This window comes from Syngnathus acus, chromosome 2 (assembly GCF_901709675.1).
Source record: "Syngnathus acus chromosome 2, fSynAcu1.2, whole genome shotgun sequence".
Lineage (NCBI taxonomy): Eukaryota > Metazoa > Chordata > Actinopteri > Syngnathiformes > Syngnathidae > Syngnathus > Syngnathus acus.
Genome location: NC_051088.1, coordinates 14,696,928 through 14,719,491, shown reverse-complemented (window position 1 = coordinate 14,719,491; position 22,564 = coordinate 14,696,928). Strand labels below are relative to the sequence as shown.

The 22,564-nt window shown below is 40.2% G+C and overlaps 2 protein-coding genes across 5 annotated transcripts; one reads left to right on the top strand and one right to left on the bottom strand.

The window, feature by feature from the left end:
- Window positions 1-1,219: 1,219 nt before the first annotated feature.
- On the bottom strand, window positions 1,220-12,947 carry LOC119135915 (anosmin-1-like). Of its 2 annotated transcripts, XM_037273926.1 has the most exons (17): window positions 12,576-12,753; window positions 11,419-11,475; window positions 11,114-11,236; window positions 9,561-10,873; window positions 8,594-8,783; window positions 7,667-7,714; window positions 5,280-5,345; window positions 4,977-5,199; window positions 4,708-4,892; window positions 4,485-4,614; window positions 3,988-4,193; window positions 3,793-3,919; window positions 3,617-3,724; window positions 3,092-3,180; window positions 2,740-2,911; window positions 2,468-2,661; window positions 1,220-1,716 (listed from the first exon to the last, which is right to left on the bottom strand). In XM_037273926.1, exons 4-17 carry the CDS (start codon window positions 9,623-9,625, stop codon window positions 1,561-1,563), a joined length of 1,959 nt encoding a protein of 652 aa, XP_037129821.1. In that variant the 5' UTR covers window positions 9,626-10,873; window positions 11,114-11,236; window positions 11,419-11,475; window positions 12,576-12,753; the 3' UTR covers window positions 1,220-1,560. The 2 variants fall into 2 exon arrangements, with proteins under 2 accessions (XP_037129821.1, XP_037129830.1); XM_037273935.1 differs by lacking the exon at window positions 11,114-11,236 and having other exon boundaries at window positions 12,576-12,947.
- Window positions 11,903-21,634, top strand: arhgap1 (Rho GTPase activating protein 1). 3 transcript variants are annotated; one of them, XM_037273956.1, is made up of 13 exons: window positions 11,903-11,923; window positions 15,810-16,021; window positions 16,580-16,678; window positions 16,762-16,849; window positions 18,080-18,211; window positions 18,337-18,423; window positions 18,511-18,609; window positions 18,691-18,798; window positions 18,890-18,966; window positions 19,045-19,122; window positions 19,438-19,566; window positions 19,652-19,755; window positions 20,103-21,634. In XM_037273956.1, exons 2-13 carry the CDS (start codon window positions 15,898-15,900, stop codon window positions 20,268-20,270), a joined length of 1,293 nt encoding a protein of 430 aa, XP_037129851.1. In that variant the 5' UTR covers window positions 11,903-11,923; window positions 15,810-15,897; the 3' UTR covers window positions 20,271-21,634. The 3 variants fall into 3 exon arrangements, with proteins under 3 accessions (XP_037129851.1, XP_037129857.1, XP_037129844.1); XM_037273962.1 differs by lacking the exon at window positions 11,903-11,923 and adding an exon at window positions 13,401-13,510 and having other exon boundaries at window positions 15,810-16,012; XM_037273949.1 differs by lacking the exon at window positions 11,903-11,923 and adding an exon at window positions 13,401-13,510.
- The last annotated feature ends 930 nt before the right edge of the window (window positions 21,635-22,564 follow it).

Here is a 22,564-nt window from a genome sequence, read left to right as displayed (position 1 = left end):
TCAGGTTGAAGCTTCAATTCACTTAATTCAACATTGTAAGTATGTCATATTCTAACATAATTATGATACTATCAACATAGTTACATATGTCATCAATGTAATGTGGATAGAAATATGTAAATAAATAAATATGTTGTCTGCCTCGTGACTGCTCAGGACATTTCATAATGTCACCAGAATCAAGACACCAGAATAAGAAACAAACAATCAAAAGCATCAGGAACATCTAAACATCAACATATAGATGTGGACTACTGTAATTTCTCAAGTAGAATACGCACTCAAATGTACTGGAAGAAAGATAGAGACAGGGAAGACAAAATGTCTGTGTTTTTGAAGGTGTTAAGCAATTTGGCACAGCAGAAGTGAAACAATTAAATCGTATGTTATCATTTATTACCCCTTTTAATCAGGGGTGTCAAACAAATCCACGTCCAGAAAATAGAAAAAAAGGTTTGTTTTCCATTTTTCAATTGCCAATTTTTAAACGAGAAACGTTTCAATTGAGACAGCAACACTGCCTCCCGGCGGATGAAAAAGGAGTGTGTGTGTGTGTGTGTGTGTGTGTGTGTGTGTGTGTGTGTGTGTGTGTGTGTGTGTGTGTGTGTGTGTGTGTGTGTGTGTGTGTGTGTGTGTGTGTGTGTGTGTGTGTGTGTGTGTGTGTGGCCAACAGAACAAATTAGCAGTCAGGTGTCCACAATGCGATTTGGCTGCTGTGTTTTCGGGCCACATACACAATTTAGTTGAGAGCCCCCAAATTTTAGGGCCGGCCCTGTCTGTGCAGTTTCATTAAACACATTTAAATTTGATTATTTTTCTTGATCCATGTGTGTTTTCCAGAAAAGCTTGTGGAGGTTCTGTTCCTTTAAAAGGCACTTTGACATGTGCTTTAAAATGATTGATTTCAGCATGAACCTCCTTTGTGGGTCATCTTTCTATTTTAGTGCTGGAGAGTTGAGACTGCACATCCCACAGGTGCAGGATCAGCCTTAGAATACAAATCACCAGAAAGAAGGAAAAATTAGGACCACTGACACGATTCATTCTCTGTATCATACAGTAGACCGAGCTGATGCAAGAGAATCAATGTTGCCCAAAACTTGTGTGGTGTGCACATGCAAGTCAATGAAGCATGTTGCAATCATTTCACTGCATTGACTCGGTGCACCAAGGACACGGGCGGAACAATCCTCGGGGCAAAATAAGAAAAAGCGGCAAATCCTAGAATGCATGCACTAAACGTGGGCATAGGATATATTTGGTTCTCTACTGAATCTGTACAATAGCTATCCCAAGGTTTAGTGGACACATCTAGATGGAAAATATTATGTACATAATTTACACAACTTAGAAATAATTAACATGAACTATCATTCACCGTTTTACGATATAAGCTATTCAACTTGGAAAGATGGAAGGAAGAAATTATTTGACTGTTGCATTTCTGGAGCTTATACTTAAGGTCACCCTTAGAACTAGGGAGACTATGTCCTGCATTACAATTGGTTGTCAGGTCAGTGGCTGGCTAATTGTTGCCATGTTGCCCATCTTGCTGGATTATCACTCATATTTTCTATGCCTTAACACATGTTGGAATCCTGGAGTCTGGAAGGTTCTGCTGATGGCTGGACTTTCACCATCTGCAGTGAGGGCCTGGACATCCAACTTGTAGACACTGCCAGGGTGTAGGTCAGAAACTTCCAGAACATTAATGTCCTGTGTGTGAAAACAGTAAACACGGAAGGTGGATGAACGATAGCAAGCAAAGTAAAATTTTGCATGAGTCATTCCAGAATTGGTGGATACCATTGTTCCCCCCCAAAATGATTTACCGTAATTTTCGGACTATAAGTCGCACCGGAGTATAAGTCGCACCAGCCATAAAATGCCCAAAAAAGTGAAAAAACCCCATATATATGTATATAAATCGCTCCTGAGTATAAGTCGCCCCCCCACCCAAACTATGAAAAAAAACCGCGACTTATAGTCCGAAAATTACGGTATTTTAAATATTTTATTTGCTACGTCTTCAAGAAAAACATTTAATAAACCATCACATAATTTGATTTATCCGGCTCAGCCATCCAGAGTCAAATTTGTATTAAATATATTGTCATATAATTATATACACAACAAATGAAGTCAGTGTGCATAGCTAGTTGATGTGCATAGTATATGTAGTAAAATATTGCTGGATTAATAAACTCCAATTGAATAAGCACAATTTTATTAATGGAAATACTAAATTCATTACCCTAATTATGTAAACAGGGTTGTGAATTAATGCTAATTTTAACTTTTTTGCGCATGCGAGCTGTGTTAGTCACTATGCTAACTGGTCTTAAAACAACAATAATCCACAAAAGTGCATGTTTCTGTACGCTGTGCATGGATTATTTAATGTTTCGTTGAGGGTGCAGAAAAAGTCCTCCAATCTGGAATGACCCCTGTTTTTACAAATACTAACCGGGGTTAAGATCTGGGATTGGTCATATTGGCTGGTTGACGTGATCTCCACCAGAGTCACCTGATAGCCAGTTAGATGACGTCGAGATGGTCCAGCTGACACATCCCAGTTAAACATGGCAGACAGGTTACCACCACGTAGCTTGAAGGAAACAGTCAGGTTGGTTGGCTCAATCAAAGCCGTCTGAGGAGTCACTGCATGAACAGATTCATGTGATAAAAATCAAAATTAGAACTGATGCCTGCTATGCTTCAAACAGAAAGTTCCCTCACGTCTTTCTCCATTACAGGCCATGGGTTTTGGACTCTTGGCTTGGATGGCAGAACAGGAAGGCGTCCGGAAACAGATGCTCCTGGATAGCGGCCGACTGGTCCTGCTGACAGGCTGCAGTAAGACTTTGTATTTACAGGAGAAGAGCAAACCCTGCAGGGTGGCGAAGGTTTCCTGGGATCAAGCCAACAGGCAACATTCAGTTACAGCAGTTGGCTAAATGCATTTCCAAAGCCAACCGGACTCAAAGTTCCACATAATGCTCAACCATCACTGGAGAGCCACATCGAAATGCCACCTGGAAACCAAATCATTTTATTCAACATTTATCAAATTTGAAAAATGTTATGCAACCTGTGTGCTGGTCTTCTCTCTCACTGTGTTTTGTTTGTGCTCACAATACTCTGGCACCCACTGGATTTTGTAGTATTCAACTGAAGGGTCTAGGCAATGAATAAGACGGGAAATTCATGAAATGATTTTTAAAAAATTATTATTTAAATGATTTAAACTTTTTAAATAACATATAAAATAAGTACAAACATTTTACACCACAAAATATGCAATCTACTAGTGGGCTTAATAGGTACTACAATGAACATTTTCATTGTATTCCTCACCTGCTGTCAAATTCAACTCCCACATTCTAAATGCAAATATTGGCATTTCAAACATTAATATGCAGAAAATCAAAATGCCAAAAGAGTCCATGTTTTATTTCGGTCTCTTAATTTCATCCAAAGCTGTAAACGTGTCCGAGTGAATTTATTGTTAAATTTCTATCCCAAATATTTATTGCTACAAATCGTTTTGGCTTTCTTTCAATGATAACGTTTGGCACATTTGCACTGGTAAAATGAAGCATGCACTCTTCCACACCTGTGCTGCTCTGCCAGTAAATGTGAACCTGAAGCTGTCCATTTTGAAAGAACGGTGTCCCCACATGAATGCTGTCAGCCGCGGAGGATTTTAGTTGGGCCTTTGCATCTTTAGAACAGATAAAAAGCTCAAATATTGAGCCACACAATAACAAATAAGACACACATTGTACATACTGAGCTGAGTGCTGACGTGTACGATAGCTCGAGGTCCTTTCAGCTGGATTTGCTCAAAGTAGGATACAGCCTGTACTTTCACGGAATACGTCCGGTTGGACCGCATGCCCTCTAGGATGGCCCACCTCTGTATAGAAGAGTTCGCAAGACCTATTCCTCCATTTTCAGAACCAAAGTGGTCTCAGCGGCCCTTACCTCACTGACTAGTTTCCTCCTCTTGGCTAAGGAGGAAATGGAGGGTTGACCAATAGCAGTCCAGCTCCAGCTGACCCTGTAGTGGTGAACAGGGACATCGAGGTCTCCAGGCATGCTCCAGTGTAGTGTGACCCTCACCGAGTCGACCGAAGCAAAGGTTATGTTGGTCGCTTTTAGCTCAGTTGGTGCGGGAGGACGAGACGGCTCTGATGATGGAGATGTTGAGTTACAAGACACTCCGGAAAAGAATGCAGAGTTGCAAAGGATACCTCCAATGTTAGCTTTAGATTAGGGTGAGGGTTTTAAATTCGAGTTTTAATTAGGATTGGGCTTTCAAATTGGGGTTTAAAACTAAGGTTAGGATTTCAAATGAGAGTTCAGGTTTCAAAGTAGATTTTCAAAAAAGGGTTCGAATTTTGAAGAGGCTTATCAAACTCGGCTTAGGGTTTTGAAGTAGGGTTTCAAACTAGGGTTATGATTTCAGGGCTGTTGCTGACCTCTGCTGGAACGAACGTGTCGACTAGGAGTGGTGAAACCTCGAGTTCCCTGAGTATTGACAGCTGCAACTCTGAACTGGTACCAGCGGCCAGGTCGGATGTCGTTCAAACGGGCTTTGTGCTCTGTGGTCTACCAAGTATCAAGAATGGTGTTAGGCTTTAACAACAACATGTAGTCGTTGTACACAACATGACGCCTCACATGGATAAGCGGCCTACTAACCTGTGTAACCACATGCCAGGAAACAGCAGCATCATCATTGGGTTGAATGCCAAAGTTCCACCTTGTCTGCAGGATGTAGACCACAGGCTCAGCTGAGATATTGAACCTGCAGGACCAGTGCACCTCCAGATGGCCAAGGAGAACCTCCTCAAAGTTCATTTCCTTTCTTGGTTTCAGAGGAGCCCCTGGCAGATTAATGGTAGCCGTCAATCAGCAGTAAAAGTACAAGGGTCTCCACTTGATGTTCCATCCAGGTTTGTCACACTCACCCTTGTAAAGGTCTTGTGGAGACTGGCATGTGTGACCGCAGTCGTTGGAGCAGCACTTCTTCTGAGCTGGACATTGTGCATCGCGATCACAGCCGTCCACGCAGGCAGCCGCGAAGCCAGTGGCCCTGTTCGGAGGTGGACAGCCACCTTGCTTCACCTTCATCAACGTCTGGAGGAACTCACAGCTGGCCACACATTCCCAGTGGCCCACGGGAAACGATTTCTTGAATAAATAACGGGACAAGCACTACATCATCTACCATTTCAATACTAAAAGATCAAACATGGTTAGAATGCAACTACCTCACATGACTCTTTGCAATTGCTCTTGGTTTTTGTGGACCAAGCGTCTAGACAGGGATTCAGGCACTGTTGAAGAGAAGAGGGTGAAATATTAATTTTAGAGGCAGGTTGAATTAGTGTACATTTAGTTTTTCAGTGAATTGGTATGTCTGTGAATGTTGACTCATATATACATCGGTTCATAATGCAGTTATTTATTGCATTGAAAATAAATTCATTGCTGTGGAATAATGACATACATATCTTGGTTTTAGTGAAGGGTAGTTTTTGTCTCTTTTTTTTCCCAGTCCAAGGCTAACACGCGGATGAATGATAGTTATTTGAAAAGGTGGAAAACATTTTCAAGAAGACTTGATGAACTGAACTCCAATCATTTTGGAGGGTTTTCTTTCACATCTCAACTCTTTATTGGAGTAAAGTCAGTTTGATAACCTTGAATGAAGAGAAATCAAGAAGCATTGCGTGGAGTTATGAACAGACTTCTGAGCAAATACGATTTGCATGCTTAACTTTAGTCCACACAACAAATCAATAAATAATCACAAAAACAAATTGTTTATTGTTAAGTTTCATTATGATTAACAAAACGCATTCTTTTTTTATTCTCGTTTTCGCACAACGTGTATAATAAATGGATCTATTTTTAAGAAACATTGTTGGGTACAGATTTGCCATCGGTTGTGTGGAATTATGATAGAAAGTCGCCTCAGATTAGTTTTGGTTAACTTGCCTTCAATGAGCGTAGTGAGAGAGCTTTTATTCATTTTTTTATTCACTGCCATGTTCCCATGATTAGTTTCAACTAGATTCATTCCGAGCCACTTCATTCATCCCCATGGAGCAATTTAAAAGGCACCGGAACAATCGACAAAGCTGTTCCACAAAAGTATATATTTCAATTACAGTCACAGATAAGTGCAGGACTGCCAGTTCGTGCTCACCACGGGGGAGTGGCAATAGAAAGTGCCAAGCTGGTAAAAATATCACAAAATCAACACCTTTGCATTTGAAAAGCAGAAATTTTCAACAAAAATGTAGGTGGGTAACTCAATGACAGTAATTACAGCTGATTAGAACATGAGAAATGTACACCTTCCAAAAGAATGTTGATTGTGTCCACATTCCTCATTTCCTTGTTGAAACATTTGATTGACCACTGATACAGTTATTCAAAAACTAAAACCAAACGCTGTCCCCACTAACAAAGAACATAAAAGTCCCAAACATGATTTCTCTTACCGTAGTGGCACATGAAAGGATCGCACTTTTGTTAGAGTTAAAAAGGTTTTTTACACATTATAGTTCTCTTGGGAAGAAGTATGACTTAAAAACGTTACTGTGCTTGACAATAATATTAAACTTCTTCCAATGAAACCTGTTGAATAATGAATAATTAGGCCTACCATGATATGGTATTTTAATGTTAATCATTTGTCTGGGAGAACTAAGTTTTTTTCTATGTGCTCCTTGTAAAATGTTTTTAAACACTACTTTAGGTAACATCACAATTTGTTGTCTCATAGTTGCAGATATCGTCGGCTGACTATGTGCACATCAAGTACAGTGCTGGCCAATTGACAAAGCGACGCTCGGCTCGCCATCTCTCATCTTCCCTTGTGGGCCTCGAAAAGAAATTGCCTCGCTAATACAGAGTGACATTGCCACTTCTTGTGCAGTCTCTGCCTCTGCAAGTCTCAGCGATGCTTCCTTTTCTGCCCCATTCCCAGATGATATCAATCATCTTTTCCTCAAGTTAAAGGGGGAACTGTTGGGCTGAGTTTGAGGACTGCTCCCACTTGACGTTAGTCTATTGAACAGTGTTGAATAGGAGTCTGCATTTGTAGTCGCAAAGAGGAAATTGCACATTAGCTCTAGCCAGGGTAGACATGACTCATGTAGAGTACCCTTGGGCGGAAGACCAGAGTATGTAGTATGTATCAAATGAATTTTTTAGAAGATATTTGAGTCAGTCGGTGAGATCATTTTCCTTACCAAAGTGCAGAGTGCTTTTTAATCGTAAGAATTTTGGTTTGCCAGGTGTCCGAGTAGAAATAAAAAAATTGAATTAAACGATCATAATTTTAAAAAAATGGAAATATGGTTAACCCCACCTCCATTGGGGGTGTGACGTTCAAGACCACCCCCACAATCCATACACTCCCTTATAAACATACCTTTTTCAAATACATTTTTTTCACTTGAATTCATTCAATGTTTGTCCCTCTAATTCAAAATGAACATTAAAATAGATATTCTTAGAATAGTATTTTTTTTTAATGTCTGTAACTAAATTGTTTTTGCGAATGAGCTCATATGCGTGAATCTCAAATGGCATAGACGGCCGACAAGTTGCATGAGATAAAATGTATTGCATAAAAATAACCTACCTTTGCGCACTCTTTATGACTACGACACCAGAATAATGATCCATTGTTCTGAAAGGAGACAAATAGAGACTTTATTGTAAGACTAAATTTCACACCCCTCACTGTATTGCAGAGCGAATCATTAACACAATAGCAAATCATTAACATAATAGAAGGGTTTAACTTTCTACAGAGTTCGTATGAATGTGTCACTTATTCAGAAAAATGGGAGGTCTGATTAAGAGGAAAATGAGGTTCTTCATATAGGTCACTAATGATGGTTCCCTGGAAAAAAAAATTTCGGGGTGGTTAAAGTTATCACCAGATTGTGATTTCAATCATATTTTGAGTGTTTTGTTACAAACTCGCTGGTGAGTGAATTAATAAAAACAAAACTATGCCAATGAGCACATATAACAGGGCCTAAAGTCATGTTTGCCTAAATTACATTATATATTTTAATTTTGATAACTTGAACCCTTTGACACATTTTTTGCTGAATGAAACACAATCATAAAAAAGTTTAACACTGGCTGCATCATCCAGTTTGGGAAGGTGATGAGCCACAGAGATGCAGATCATTCTCGAATGATTTGATTGGTTGATAACTTGAAACCTTGTTGATGATTGAAAAGAAGAATATATTACTATGCACCTGCTCTTCCTTGACCATCTTGAGATGGATACCATTCAAAATCAAGAGGGGTTTTGCATTAACATTGATTTAAAAAAAATCATGAATAAAATAATTTTATATATATATATATATATATATATATATATAAAACTTGACCAGGCGTTGTAGTTATCATCGTTGTGTCCAAATAATTTAAACATAAAGGATAAAAAAAAACACTGCAAAAATGCAATTGACAAATTCACACAACAAAAGGACTGAATGGAGATCGACAATCACTTTTTTTTTTTTAATAGGACAACTGAGTTTACCTGCAGTGTTGCCACGCTGTGCAAACTCAAGCAGCGGGACGTGCACCTCGCCCTCGGAAAAGTCTCAAGCCAGGCCATCCCATCCTTGCTGTCATGGTTGGAACCTTGAAGGAGCTTTTTGGTACATACACCAGAGACAAAGAGGAGGACGAGCAGGTTCCTATGTGGCACAGTAGCCTGCATTCTTGTCCTGTTTGTGAGGGAGCAGCGACAGAGTCGTTTGATAGAAGCTCAGTTGGAGCAAAAATTTATAGCTGGGGGAGGAGTGCCATATATGCAGGAGGTGTGTACATTTCACCAAGGGATGCCCATCCAAGTATCTGAATCCATTTACACACAATTATGTGGACCACTTGCAATCTGTGGACCAAAATGATTTGCTGTCATATGTTGTTTTTTCAATTTCTTAACGAGTCATCACCAGGTCCTGCGACTGCCACCACTGATGAAAATCACCAAACTCCTAGAGCAGGCATTTTTGCATAGCCGCCAAACGGGTTGCGAGCGATAAAGATTCACTTGTATCTACTTCCGATACTCAAAGGCTACATGTGGAAGATTATGATGAGCACCCAAATCAACCCAATCTGCTGGATCAAAATAATGAACCAAAATAATGAATGAGGGTACAACATGAAAAGAAAAAAAAAAACATGGAAAGTCTTATTGCTGTTGCATGTTTTGTAAAAATTCTGCCATGTTGTTTGCAGCTGTAGCAGATTTGCTGTTGAGCTGTGAAAACCTTCTCACACCTCTCCTGCTAAATGGCAGGATGTCTTGGGTGGATTTACTGTTTAAAAACACGCAGGTGGAACTTTTTTTTTTCCACAATGCAGCCAAGTTTACATTCTGTGGCCATTTTGTAGGGAATCCCATCAGTGATGTTAACTGGAAGCTGCCAAATATTTTCATTAATGGATTTTACGGAATAATTGCAAACATATCAAGGTCGCACCAGTTTCCTCACCCAGAGGCAAGAAGGAAAATGATGCATTGGAAAATCTGAGGAAATCCTCTGCAGGTCAGGGGCATAATATGAGGCTCGCTTGAGCTGCCGAACGTCCCGCTGTGCTTACGAGGAGCCAACGTTGCCTTGCTACTTCAAACTTGCGCTCTCATGCTGGGATTCCACTAGCACGTGTTTTACAACACTTGTCTTAATGAGGGAGACATATGAACAGTATCATAAAATGCATTTGCTCATTAGAGGGCTGAGGTTGAAAATTAAAAATGTGTTATGACAAAAACATGGAATAATGTTTTACCCTTGACCCTAACTAGAAAGAATCAGATCCGCAACACATTCAGAGAGATTAGCATAGATGGGCGACTCAAGTTGTATGAATTGAATTTGTAGCATTGAAATGTCTTACAGTATGTCAGGACCGCCGTGCATGTAATATACAAATCGTAAATGTTGGTGGGAATCTCAAGCTCCAGGCTCCAGATGGTTGTTTCCACCATGTTTCCTGGGGTCTCGCTATTAGGGGAAGCCCCAGTCAATGTGGTTCACCTCGTAAAACAAGACGGTTGGTTCTCTCCATGCTGTTTATTGGAGTGCGTAGTACTAGGATTGCCGTCACCAAATGTCAAGTAAGGTTTCTTTGGGTTTCTGGTTATTCACAAAAAAACATCACCTAATGTACTACTGAATTAGTATTATTTCAAAATCCTTAAAGTAACTGAAAAAGGTCCATCCAACTATTTGCTGCATGGGGTGGATCGCATGAACTGATGCATGTGAACAGAGTAGTGAGTGATGCCATGAAGTGGTTATTGTTAGATTTTCAGACCTAGTTGGTAAAGTTTGTGGGGTGCCAATCTGGTGTGGGGTATATCCAACTAATGCAGTTGGCAATACGATTCAGGAAATTTCGATCATTATGGCTTTGGATCTGCTTGTTTTGATGATCATTGTGTTTTTTCCTTTCTAATTTAATATGATAAATCTTAGTGTATTTTTTTAAGGCACAAAAACCTGGCGGAGTGTAGAATTGAGATATTTACTGCAAAAATCACACTAAGTTGTTTCTAACTAGTCTCTTTACTGATCTATCTAGGCGTGAGGTGGCAAATTACTTGAAATAATTGTTTCCACTCAGAGGAAATAGCCTTTATTTGCATGTGAGATGAGCAAAAAGCAAACAGCGTTTTGCAAAGTGACTGCTAGTCAAGGCGTTCAGTTGCAGAGGTCTGTGCTGCAGCAATTAGCGAATGCGCCGGGTGTTTTGATGTAGCCCTGACACACAGCCATGTTCATGCACTGACGGAAAGATTGGCCTGCAATGAAGTCAAGAGAAACTGAATTAGATGACTATGAAATAATAAATACAATTCATTCAGTGTTGGTCGATGAAATGAAAAAAATCAAAAATTCATTATTCTGTCAGACCTCAACAGGGGTCGTCATAAATGACATATAGCCATAGTCACTTGAGAGCATCTCTCAGCATTCACACACAATTTCTGACCACACTTAAATTTCCTTTGGCATCTACAAACCCGAACTTAGAAATTTACTTAGAGGTCCTTGAAGGATAACTGCAGCGCAGGCATCAGCAGATCTGGAACAAGTCTGGATGCTAGTCGGATTACACAGATTGCTGCCTTTTGAGAAACAGTAGTTGCACCTCAGTGCTTCAACTAGAAAAACAACAAAATGTGACAACATCAAAATGTGGCCAGACACTGTACATTTGTATCCCCATTACATCTGAGTTTTCATTCTTTCATTTATTCTCAATTTGAGAATGCTGCAGATTTTTTTTTTTTTATTATTGGCAAAGTATCTAATGGCCACTGTAGCATGTTGGAACACTCAATACCTTGAGAAAAAGCCAGCAAGAGGAGAACGGCACACACCGCAGTTTTCATTGTTACACCTGAAATTGGAAATTCAAAATAAGAAAGTATTTGAAAATGGCACATCTTGTACACAACCTCACGCATTCGCCAATCGTTCATGATAGGGATGCTCTTCAGGATTTATGGCTGGACGACAAAATGCATTTCGTAGGGAGATCAGGTAGCAATGTGCTCTACTTAAGTAGAAGCACGGATACCTTTTTTTTTTCTAAAAAAAAAAAAGACTGGTAAATGTGTAAGTACTCCTACACTATGTTAATCAGGATACTTCCTTTTTTTTTCTTATGCCTGCGGTCTTTTTTCTCAACATTTATATTATTTTTTGTTTTGTCAGCCGCTTACTATTCTTTACTGAATAATGAAGCAGAAGTAAAAACTAATTGTGCAAGGTTAGGTTACAGTTTTGACTGCAAGAGCAACGCATGCACTGATAAGAAGAGGAAGGAGCCTCAGCCACAGTCTAAGGTATGAAGCTGACAGTGAAAAATAAAATGTTGATTAATTAATTTGAAAGATTACATTGTGCAGGTTAAAGCAACACATTTGTTAATTTAAAAACCGAGTACTGAGAAAGAAATTGCATAAACTCAAGGTAAGGTCTATTACAATGGGAAGTTTGCAATAAATTTATATGGGAAGTTCAGCTTGGGTCATTTTTAAAACATTTCCAATTGTAAAACCTTCCGCGGCAGTTAATAGGGAATTGAAGAAAAGCTGTAATCAAGCATAACATTTTTGGTTTGTCATATACCAGCATCCCAAACAATATTGAAAAGTATAACATTTTAAACATGTTCATATTTAAGTTGAACATTATCAGTATTTATTTTATTTAGTATTCAATCATTTATGCCATTCAAGAGCCACCCCTCCTCTCCCATTAAAAATATTAAATAAAAAGTGCCCCTTTGTTGGGGGGGGGGGGGGGGGGGATCTCACAAACAGTAGTTGCCAATGTTATCTCACTGAAGCGTGTGCATGCAAGTTTCTACAAGCGCTGATGTGACTTGGAGTAAAAACACACAGTTAAAAGACATAACTTTGCATAAAAAGGGTAAAAAGTCAGAAAAGAGACTTGCACAATTCAGTGTCATGTGAAATGTAAATGTTATATTACCTTAGTGAGATACAAATGTTTCTTCCAGTTGCTTCTAAAGGCTGCTCCTCTTTTTAAACAGCTAACCGGTGTCAACCGTTTCGGTTACTCAATACCAGCACAACTGAGAATGTCGAAAAATTGGAAATCACGCTCATGTGACTTACCCTTTCTTCGGGTCAGCTCTTGTCTTCCCAAACAAGTATTTTCCTGTGCTCGCAGTCATTTTGTTACATTTCCCACATCAGAATTAAATTTTTCAAAACAGTGTGTGTTTCTCAAAACCATTCGTGCAAAGAGTAGAATATCAAGGTTCTCCTGCAAAAGGCATTTTCTTTCTCAAACTCCTTAGTACATCTCTCAAAAATAAGTATTTGTGTCACTTAACATATAATATTTTAATAACCAAATCAGTACTCTAAATGGAAAGTCACACTTTCATGTATGTGGAAGATTGATTGCAAGCGACTGGGCATGAGTCACATTTCATTTTTTGCTGTCAAAATGTACCCCTCCTCCCAATTTATACTGTCAATCAGTCCATATGTGTGGGTATATTAATATTAATCAATATTAATAATATCAATATATTAATAGTATTAATATTGTTGCTGTTATTTTACAAATAATCTAAAGTGTTGAAAATGGCATGCTCTCTCATGATGCAATGTTGTGACGTTTTGGGGTCTGCTGATAAGTGATGATTTTGAAGTCAATCCAAGTGGGATCAGTCCGATTTCCACCTTTCCTCGATTGTAGCATAAGAATTATAATTTCCCAGTCAGACCTCAAGGGGTCGCACCCACACTTATAAGATCACTTTTATCTTGAAAATGCCCAACGGTAAGGAGCGGAAGACAACCATTTATTTTGAAAGTGTAAAAGCGGAAAAGGTGTAACGTTGCTTGTTTGTGTGTTCATAGTGCTGCGAGATAAATCATCACAAAGCTCTTCAGGTGAATAGAAACGCCATATAATTACCTTTTATGATAAGTATCCTTTGTGTAATTGTTTGAATATGAACGTGTTGTAGTCGCGTGCAATTTGACGCACTGTTCCTTGCGCGCTTTATGTTTACATGGCAATTATATGCGACGATCATCTTTTTTTTTTAAGCTTAATCATTTCCGATCTTAAGAAAACGTGACTAGGGAGGTTGTGAGTTAATGATGTATTAGTGTTTGTTTTCCGGACCGATGGTCATAGCATTTTGAGGATGATACTGTAGCTATGCTTGTGTTTACAAGCTAGGGCTGCTAAAGTTAGCTTCATTAGCCTCTGCACTGGAAGTAGACGTCAGCGTCATTCCAATTGGCTGATATGATCATTTCTGCTCTTGCGTGACAGCGTTTCTCCGAGGCGTGACACTTGCTTGTAATTTCGTTTTTTAAAAAATGCATTGTCAAAAATGTGACGTAACCAGGATGCAATGTTAGCACGGGATGTTGATCCCGAGGTATCTACATCCGTGAATCCAGCCAACCTTGTCCTTGTTGGGTTGCAGTTGAGTTGACTTTGGGTAAAGAACTAGTTACCCTTTGGAGTGGCGAGCAAACAACCAATCGCACTCACGTTCATATTTATGGTCTATTTAGAGTCCCCATCAATGAAGTTTACGAAGACCAGTGTGCACTTTGCACTTCTTGCCTTCAGCTTATTTGCATCCCTAATTAGGAGAAGCATACAAAACTGATGGACAAATGTCTTGAAGCAATTCATTCAAATTTAAATGTGTCTTGACTGCAGCCAAGTAGTGGCTCTGTTTATGCGCTCAATTTTATGCAATAAAGAATTGATTGACTTCAGTTTGGAAATGGGAATTTAGCCTTATTCTACTAATACAACTTGCATGGTTGGACTCCTCCTCCAATTGCATTAAAAATTATAGTCAATTGATAGTTAGTTTCCCCACATATTCCATAAGCGCTCTCATAACCATCCTTTAACTGATATTTCCCCAAATATAACATTTTAACCTCAGTACAATGATGTAAGAATTTTTCAAATTGGACAATGGGATCTAACAAGGTTTAGTTAAAAATACCCACCAATTTTTCATACAGGCCCAAAATCTGAGACAATGGTAATGCAATGCTTCAAATGCCCTAAAAAAATGCCCTATAAACTCGACTTAACTGGCACAAATGAAAGATTATTGCAGAGGACAAAATTATGGGCAGTAGAAAAAGTCATGTGCCTTAATAATCATTTGAAGTATTCTTTCCAGTTTGTTGTTTTGAAACAACTATGTGAATAAATTACAGGCTGAAAAAAACGGACCATGCTGCACAGCATGAAAAAATGCAAATGTCCTGAATTGCATTGGTCATTGCGCTGTGATCACTCGCTATGTGTGTGTGTGTGTGTGTGTGTGTTTGGCTGTTTGGCTGTTTGTGTGGGGTGTGTGAGTGAGCAACTACACAAATGCGGTCGTTTGTGGTTGGCCAGCAGCGGTGACATGGCCTATGCCTGTTGGTTAGTAACAGCATTTATTTAAAGCAGCGCTCTGTCAACCAGCATTATGCCACACATTAGGGGCTGGGTACAGCGTGGGGGTTGGGGGATGTATGTGGATGCATGTGTTGGTAAAGAGTGTTTGAAGTTGATATGTGACAAGAGTAAAATGCATTGGACAGTATCTTATCGTCGGCCACTTCAGTCTGTACACCTGCACAATCGAAGGATTGTAATATGATCCGGAACAAGTAGTGATTCCAAAATTCTACAAGAAATGTAGGAGAATTTAGTTTAGCGCTGAATGATTCAATATTGCCAGAATAATTTAAGGCTTACACTAAAAGTAAGGCAAACAACGCTTGAAGTCATGTGAAAGATTGTCTACTCCAGTTAGAGTAAACTTTTGAAACATTGACTTTCAGTCAAGCTTTCACGACGACAACTTCAAAAAAATCGACCAAAATGTGGCGAAAACATGGCAAGTCAATAATGAAAAATAATCAGTGCCTTTATCATGTCAACTTATAACTAAGATACGCATACCAAGGTCTTTGCACTTAGAAAATTCCATTCGACTATCTTGTTCAGCCCTAGTTTTTATTGGCAAGGTCAAAGAGGTGTTGATTTAACATTGTGGTATAATTGTATATTATTATGGTTGTAGTTTACAGCGGCGTAAAACCACACTGCTCAAGATTACATCTCACATAAAGTAGGATAAATGAAAAGGTCAAATGAACTTGGCCGCTTGTGATTCATGGCCGTATGTATCTCACAGACAACACTTGTCTCTTGCAGGACAGCGTGCGTTTGAGTGTGCGTGTGTGTGTGTCTTAAACGTGGTGTCATCTGAGTGCTTGCGTGCTGCGCCATCCTGCGGTGTGCAATGTCTTCGGAGCTGCTTGTGGATTTGAGCGAGGACCCGACGACGGCACAACTGGGCCACCTCAAGCTGGCCACTTTAGAGGACCAGCAGTGGCCGACGGATGAATCGACTCTCAGCAAGTCAGGTGAGTGGGTCGGGTGATATTTCTAGAAAGTGAAGCTAGTCCTAAATCAGTTTTGTACCTGCTTGCATCTCTATTCATAATTGCTGTCAATGAAAACACATTATCTGTATCGTTGGAAAAGTGTGGCCAAGTCCAGTAAATGAGCCTTTTGTTCACTTGTAATTTTCAACAATTATTTAACAAGGTTGGAAAGATAAATATCAATATTTATTTGTTGATGCTTGAGTTTTGAGATAATCGACTCGCTCGCATGATGTGTGGGTGGAGTGAGGGACGACCGCTGTTGGCAGCTGCCTTCTTTCATCATGCTTTCGTCTAAGAATACTACTTACGTAAATACTGGACAAACAAGATGCTTGAATGGAGAAGGAACTGGATGTGTTTTGCAGAGTTACATTTGCTGGAATGAGTTTGTAAAACACAAGCCGAATGAAGATCATTTTAAAAAACATGAATGCATATACGGCGTTTACATTATGCAACTATTAACTCAACATTCACAGATCATCATCAACTTTTTTTTAAAACTGCTGACGTGTGCATGTGTGTTTATGTCAGAGACTGACATCTCTCAGCAGTTTGATGCCAGTTCCCCCCACCTACCCTGGGACCATCCCTACTATGACATCGCCCGGCATCAAATCATCGAAGTCGCCGGTCAGTGGTAGCGGCGGCCATCTTCTGCGGACCTCATCCTCTTATCGGTCCTCACTGTTTGTTTTCCCGTTGTCGTCTTGTAGGCGACGACAACTTTGGCAGAAAAGTGATTGTCTTTAACGCGTGCAGGATGCCCCCCCAGCACGAACTGGACCATCACAAGCTGCTGATGTGAGTCAGTCCCAGCTATGAATTTTGCTGCTAGGACTGTAAAAATAGTTGACAGTAAATTTAACTTGATTGTATGGCAGAAGTTGGGCACTTTGCTTGAGGATTAGTCCAGTAGACCAAAATCTTTCCTGTAGATTTTTCAGCCTAGCAACTGCCAAATCGGATGAGCTTTATTTCTTTGCACATTCCATAAACCCTGAGTTAATTCTGCATCAAGAATTTAAGAATTGTTTTTTTGGGGGGAGGTTATAGAATGCAATTGAATGCTCAGTGCAGGAGCGTGAATATTTTAGTGGGACACGGGGCTCCAGCCACCTGAAAATCGATAAAATCCTTTTTGTTTTATCACCTACCTGTTTAAATAAGTATATCGCGCCGCTGTCCAGCAGACACCTGCTTTGTCCAAATATGGGCTTTTTTTTTTTTTTTATATATATAACTATACATCAGTACTTATGGTCTGCCTCGCAACATAAATAAATTTCGAGTAAAGAAAATAGCTTGAAAACAAATGCATTGCTGCTTTTGATTGACATGTTGCAAAATGCCATCTTTTTCCTAGTTCAGTAGGAAATATGTCACATATTCTCACCTGTATTGCCTGGATATTTTTTAGACAATAAGGATGAAACATAGAGTTAGCTCCATTTAAGTTGGCTTGTTATGTTGCCGAAGGACCCTCCGTCGCATATTAATATGGGCTTAATACACAAGGGTTAGTTGAGTCCGTGTTTTATTTATTGCATCGCTTGCAGCTTAAACACCTTTTGAGTGTGAAGATGATGTCGTGTAGGAGGCGTTTGCCTTTATGACATATTAAAAAGCTTTTTGCATCGTGGGCGCTCGGCATCACCGCAGACTTTGAAGTGCACGGCTGCTGCTGGCGTACCATTTTAATCAATGCCAGTGTAAATAATTCGCATTTTTTGTACCGTATAAAAGAAGCGATTGAATGTGGTGTTGATGTAAGTGTATGTGATAGCAATAGAAGGTATAGGGAACTCAAGCATGCTGGTGTTTTTTTTATTTTTAGTTTAGACAACCATGTTGGAAGATGAATTCATTTTTTTAACAATATTTAATGAGTTTGGGGGTGCCGGGATCAAAATACAGATTACTGGTTGTTGTTTAAATGTTAGGATCAATTGTTTGTGTCAAGGCAAGAACAGTATTCAGAATTGTTCTTTTTTTATAGATATGTTTTTGATCTGGTCAGGTTTTGTCTTACAGGTACCTGAAAGGAACATTGGACCAGTATGTTGAAAGCGACTACACCCTGATCTACTTCCACCACGGGCTGACCAGCGAGAACAAGCCGTCTCTCAGCTGGCTGCGAGATGCTTACAGGGAGTTTGACAGGAAGTGAGTTAGCGTGCGCGCACCAGTGATCTCAGTCGTGACTATCTAATCTTTATTTGAGTCATGTTTGTTCGGACGTCTTTTTTTTCCCCCCTCCCTTAGTAGTGTTTGTTGTTTTTCTATGCCAGGTATAAGAAGAATATCAAAGCCTTGTATATTGTCCATCCCACCATGTTCATAAAGACCCTGTTGATCCTCTTCAAACCCATCATCAGGTACTTGGCTGAACTTTGTCGTGGAGGTTTACTCTTTGTAGCAATGTTATGATGATTATTATTTGGCTCATCTCTTTTTGGGTGTAGTTTTAAGTTTGGGAGGAAAATCAACTACGTGAGCTATCTGAGTGAGCTGGAGGACGTGGTCAAGTGTGAGCAGCTCATCATTCCAGCCCGTGTCAAAGAGTAAGCGCTTGTTATTCCCATCTTGCCTTGAATGAAATCTGATAACCGCAAAAGCTGACTGGCGTGCGTGCATCCGTGCAGATACGACAACAAGTTGAGAGCCTCCCTGAAGCCAAGCTCACTGCCTCCTATGTCCCCTCCTCGGAGTCCTCCTCTCCCCAACCAGGTCTTTGGGGTCCCCCTTGAATTGCAAGTCACCTCTTGTCTTTCGTGGCAAACACCACTTGTGGGTGTCAAAGGCGTCGCAGTTAAAAGGAGCGTGCCTTTATGCGTCTCTCAGGTTACGAAAGAGAAATCCAGACGGAGACGCGGTTCCTGTGGTGATGAGAGACACAATCAGCTTCCTTTCAGAGCAAGGTGAATTCAACACCACCCGAAACTACACGGCGGCTTGAGTTGGTTTTGTTTCCGTCCAACATTTGTGTTTTTTCTCAGGTCTGGAGATTGAGGGAATCTTCCGACGTTCCGCCAATGTGACTTTGGTGAAGGAGGTTCAACTCCGATATAATTCAGGTTGACATAATTGATTATATCTCATCAATTTATCGTTTCAAACACTCAGAAATGTTGTGTTTTATGTGTTGTATTAGCGACACATCATTTCCTGGTGGTACTGCGTGCACTCAAACATTCTCTCTTCAAGAGCACTTGGCCTAATTCTGTGCATTCTCAAAAAGCACGTCATTGACAGATGCTGCCTTTCTAAGGTTCCTCACCAACTGCTCGACAGTTTACTTCACAGCACACGCAGATGACACCTGGTGGAGGGTGCCGTGAAAACAAAACACATTCCATACGGTTTCTTGAACGCCTTTGCCCTTTTTGCAGGCGAAACGGTCAACTTCAAAGAGATGGAAGATGTCCATTTGGCGGCCGTGATCTTGAAGACGTTTCTGCGAGAACTGCCCGAGCCACTGCTGACCTTCCAGCTCTATAATGACATAGTCAATTTTGCCTGTGGGTTCGCCATGCGTCATTCCAAAATGTCGCCGGGTAGGTGTGTGTGGAGTTGTCACTAACTGCCGTGTTGGTTTATGTCAAGCTGTGCCCAGTGACAGTCAGGTGACCGTCATGAAGACGCTGGTGGAGTCACTGCCAGAGGAGAACTACGCCACACTCAGATACCTAATCACATTCCTGGCACAGGTATGTTGGCTTTTCTCCAATGTAACTTTTTATTTTTTTGATTTTTTAAATACATTCTCCAAACTTTTAAATGTACGACTGTTGAATGTGTCCAACTTGCTGTTTGCGAACAAGGCGCTCAATAGCAAAATTGAAATTTATTCATCCCAAAAATAAAAATCTGCAATCAGGCAAATTTGCAAATGCCAGAACACATAACCGATATGAAGCTTAGGTAATATTTGACCAGCTATTGACTTTGACTAAACCAGTTTACACAGCTGACCTGTCTTGGTGGGTTTTATAGCGATGGATGAAATCATTATTATACCTTTGAGTTTCAAAACGTAATGCCGTGCTGTTAACAGGTAACAGTCAACAGCGAAGTGAATAAGATGACCAACAGCAACCTAGCTGTGGTTTTTGGGCCCAACCTGCTCTGGGGGCGGGACAACGCCATGTCACTCAGCGCCATTGGACCAATCAACAACTTCACCCGATGCCTGTTGGACCAGCAGCACTTGGTCTTTACCTAAATGCGGTCCCCTTTTGTCTGACTCGCCACTGGAGGCTACTCAACCTTGATAGCGAGTGAGCCCAAATAGCTCTTGAAGCAACACAGCTTAGATCTAAAATGCACATTAAAAACAAACATCTCTCGGATGATTTGATTTGTATCTTTTGTCCCCTGAAAATCAGATTGAGCCCATTGCAACGTGATTAGTGCTCAACCGTAAATTGAAATGTAGTGAGCACTTCGTGAGAAAACAACCGTGCAAATGCAAAATTGAACAACAAAAGAGATTTTCTCAAAAGCGACATTCCAACTACAACTGCATGTGTACAATTATTGTCAAGTGGAATTGAAATCAGAAAATGTGTTTACTATTCAATGTGTTGCTGTTGTTGGTTTCTGACGTTTCTTTCATGCAAAAAAAAATACAAAATACAAAACCACCATGAAGAAATAAATGGGTTGTGTGAAAACCCTCAGGTTTGCCTAAAAAAAATGGTACCAAATGTTGTGGACAATCTTGCTGTATTTAAAAAATTAAAAAAAAGTAACAGATTAGCTGTACTGTTGTATTAATCCCCCCCAAACGTCTGTGCTTTGGGCTGTCATGCACGCGTCCGCTCTCCCCCTCTCTGAACCGTGTGATCCAATCGGGTTTTGTGCTGGTGGGTTTTGTTTGTACCTGTGCCGCCTGGCCTTTTGTTTAATTGTGTGCCATTTATGTGATGGTGTCTTTGTTCCCCAGGGATCAATAATAAAACTAGGGGAAGCTGCAGAATTAAATTTAGGAAAAATCTGCTGCCTTGATACACATTCTTACAGGGGCAAAAACCCTGTCTTAAAAACGACTTCCTCAACTTGAAACACTCTGATGAACCTTACAACTAATGTTCTAAAATCTTAACACTACAATTTTGAATTTAATGTTTTACTTGACCAATGTTAGGTGGAATCGTTGCCATGCTGTTTGCTGTTTCATTTATGAGTGCTACTGTGTATGCTGTGCTCTATATACATACAGTATATATTATGTATGTGTGTGTTAATGCGTTAAAAAAAATCACAAAATATGCCTGGGCTCGATATTGTTTAAAGGTTTAACCAACAGGGTTCGTGTGAACGGAGGAGAGAATCTCAAACAAGTGCCATTGAAGTTTCACACTTGCTGATCAATCGCATCTGTGTATGATCTCGTGATCTTTGTACTGTAATTAGTTGTCCTGGTGACAGTAAGATATTTTCTCTCTGGGAGAAGTGACTTGGTTTCCAGGCTCAAATAAATTCAAGATTATTTTCTCAATTTTATTTTTCATCCTTTTGATATTTAGTTCTTGATGTGTATGACGATGATGTACTCTTGTGGCAGAATAAAGAAACCTGAACGAATGAGTTTTTTTGCCATTTTTGTTAACATTTAAGTTACTTTTTTTTAAATCGTCTCAACAATGGTGCATTCAAGCGTGCACAAAAGTGGCACAGTTTAGACTAATAGATGAATGTCCTATAGAACTTGTATATGTGGCATCAGAAAAAATATATTTCAGGCCCAAAAACTACTACATTGTCCTTCCAAGTTCAACTAAACAGGAATCAGCTAATGTGTGAGTAGAGATGAGTAATGGCAGGCCAACTCGCTGTCCACTATTCCCTCAGCATCTGACAGTTCCTGCCAAGTATGGCACCTTATAAATTGACGTGCTTCTCCGTCAGGAACTGTATGATGCTAGGGCGTCGTGATTCCGATAATGCAGTCGCACTTGATTGCGATGGCCTGCTTGGAGGTTCTACCAGACACTGGTGGTTAGTCGTCCCAGCGTCATTGCAGCCTTGTTAGTGCGTTTGTTTATTTGAGCATCCAGACAGGTTGTCTGCCGGTGATGGTGGAGCTGAGGTTTGTAAACTTGTGCGCCACATCCAGCTGGTAGTTGCTGGTAGGTGGTCACATCCTGGCAGAGCACATTTGTCTTCTTCAAGGCTGATAGTTTTGTATAATAATGTGATTGATGGCGTGATGAGCCATTTACAAGGTTTTCAGTCATAGCAGGGAAACCCCAAGTATGAGGCAACTCCAAAGTTTGGACACCCGTGGATGATGTCATGTTAGTATTGTAGCCAAAACCCGCCACAAACTGCAGGGAGAGTAAAATTCAGCAAAGTCTGAGGGTTAATCTGTTGCGAAAACTATTCACACAGGCCCAGAAAAAGGGTAACAACCCCCCGGTGCTCCCAATGGCCGTTCGGCCTCTACTCTTTTCTCAAGGGTCTTTATTTATGTCCAATTTGGACCCGTATCTCTCTGTCCCAGGTGGAGGAGCA

Bases quoted from the DNA above. Each gene is read 5' to 3' on its own strand.
- LOC119135915 (XM_037273935.1), bottom strand. From the start codon at position 9,625: ATGCCCCTGACCTGCAGAGGATTTCCTCAGATTTTCCAATGCATCATT. The intron at 5,200-5,279 runs GTAGTTGCATTC...TATTTATTCAAG, and splicing joins ATTGCAAAGAGTCATGTGAG to AAATCGTTTCCCGTGGGCCA. The intron at 4,893-4,976 runs GTGAGTGTGACA...TTAATCTGCCAG, and splicing joins TCCACAAGACCTTTACAAGG to GGGCTCCTCTGAAACCAAGA.
- arhgap1 (XM_037273956.1), top strand. From the start codon at position 15,898: ATGTCTTCGGAGCTGCTTGTGGATTTGAGCGAGGACCCGACGACGGCA. The intron at 16,850-18,079 runs GTGAGTCAGTCC...TTTGTCTTACAG, and splicing joins GACCATCACAAGCTGCTGAT to GTACCTGAAAGGAACATTGG. The intron at 18,967-19,044 runs GTGAATTCAACA...GTTTTTTCTCAG, and splicing joins CAGCTTCCTTTCAGAGCAAG to GTCTGGAGATTGAGGGAATC.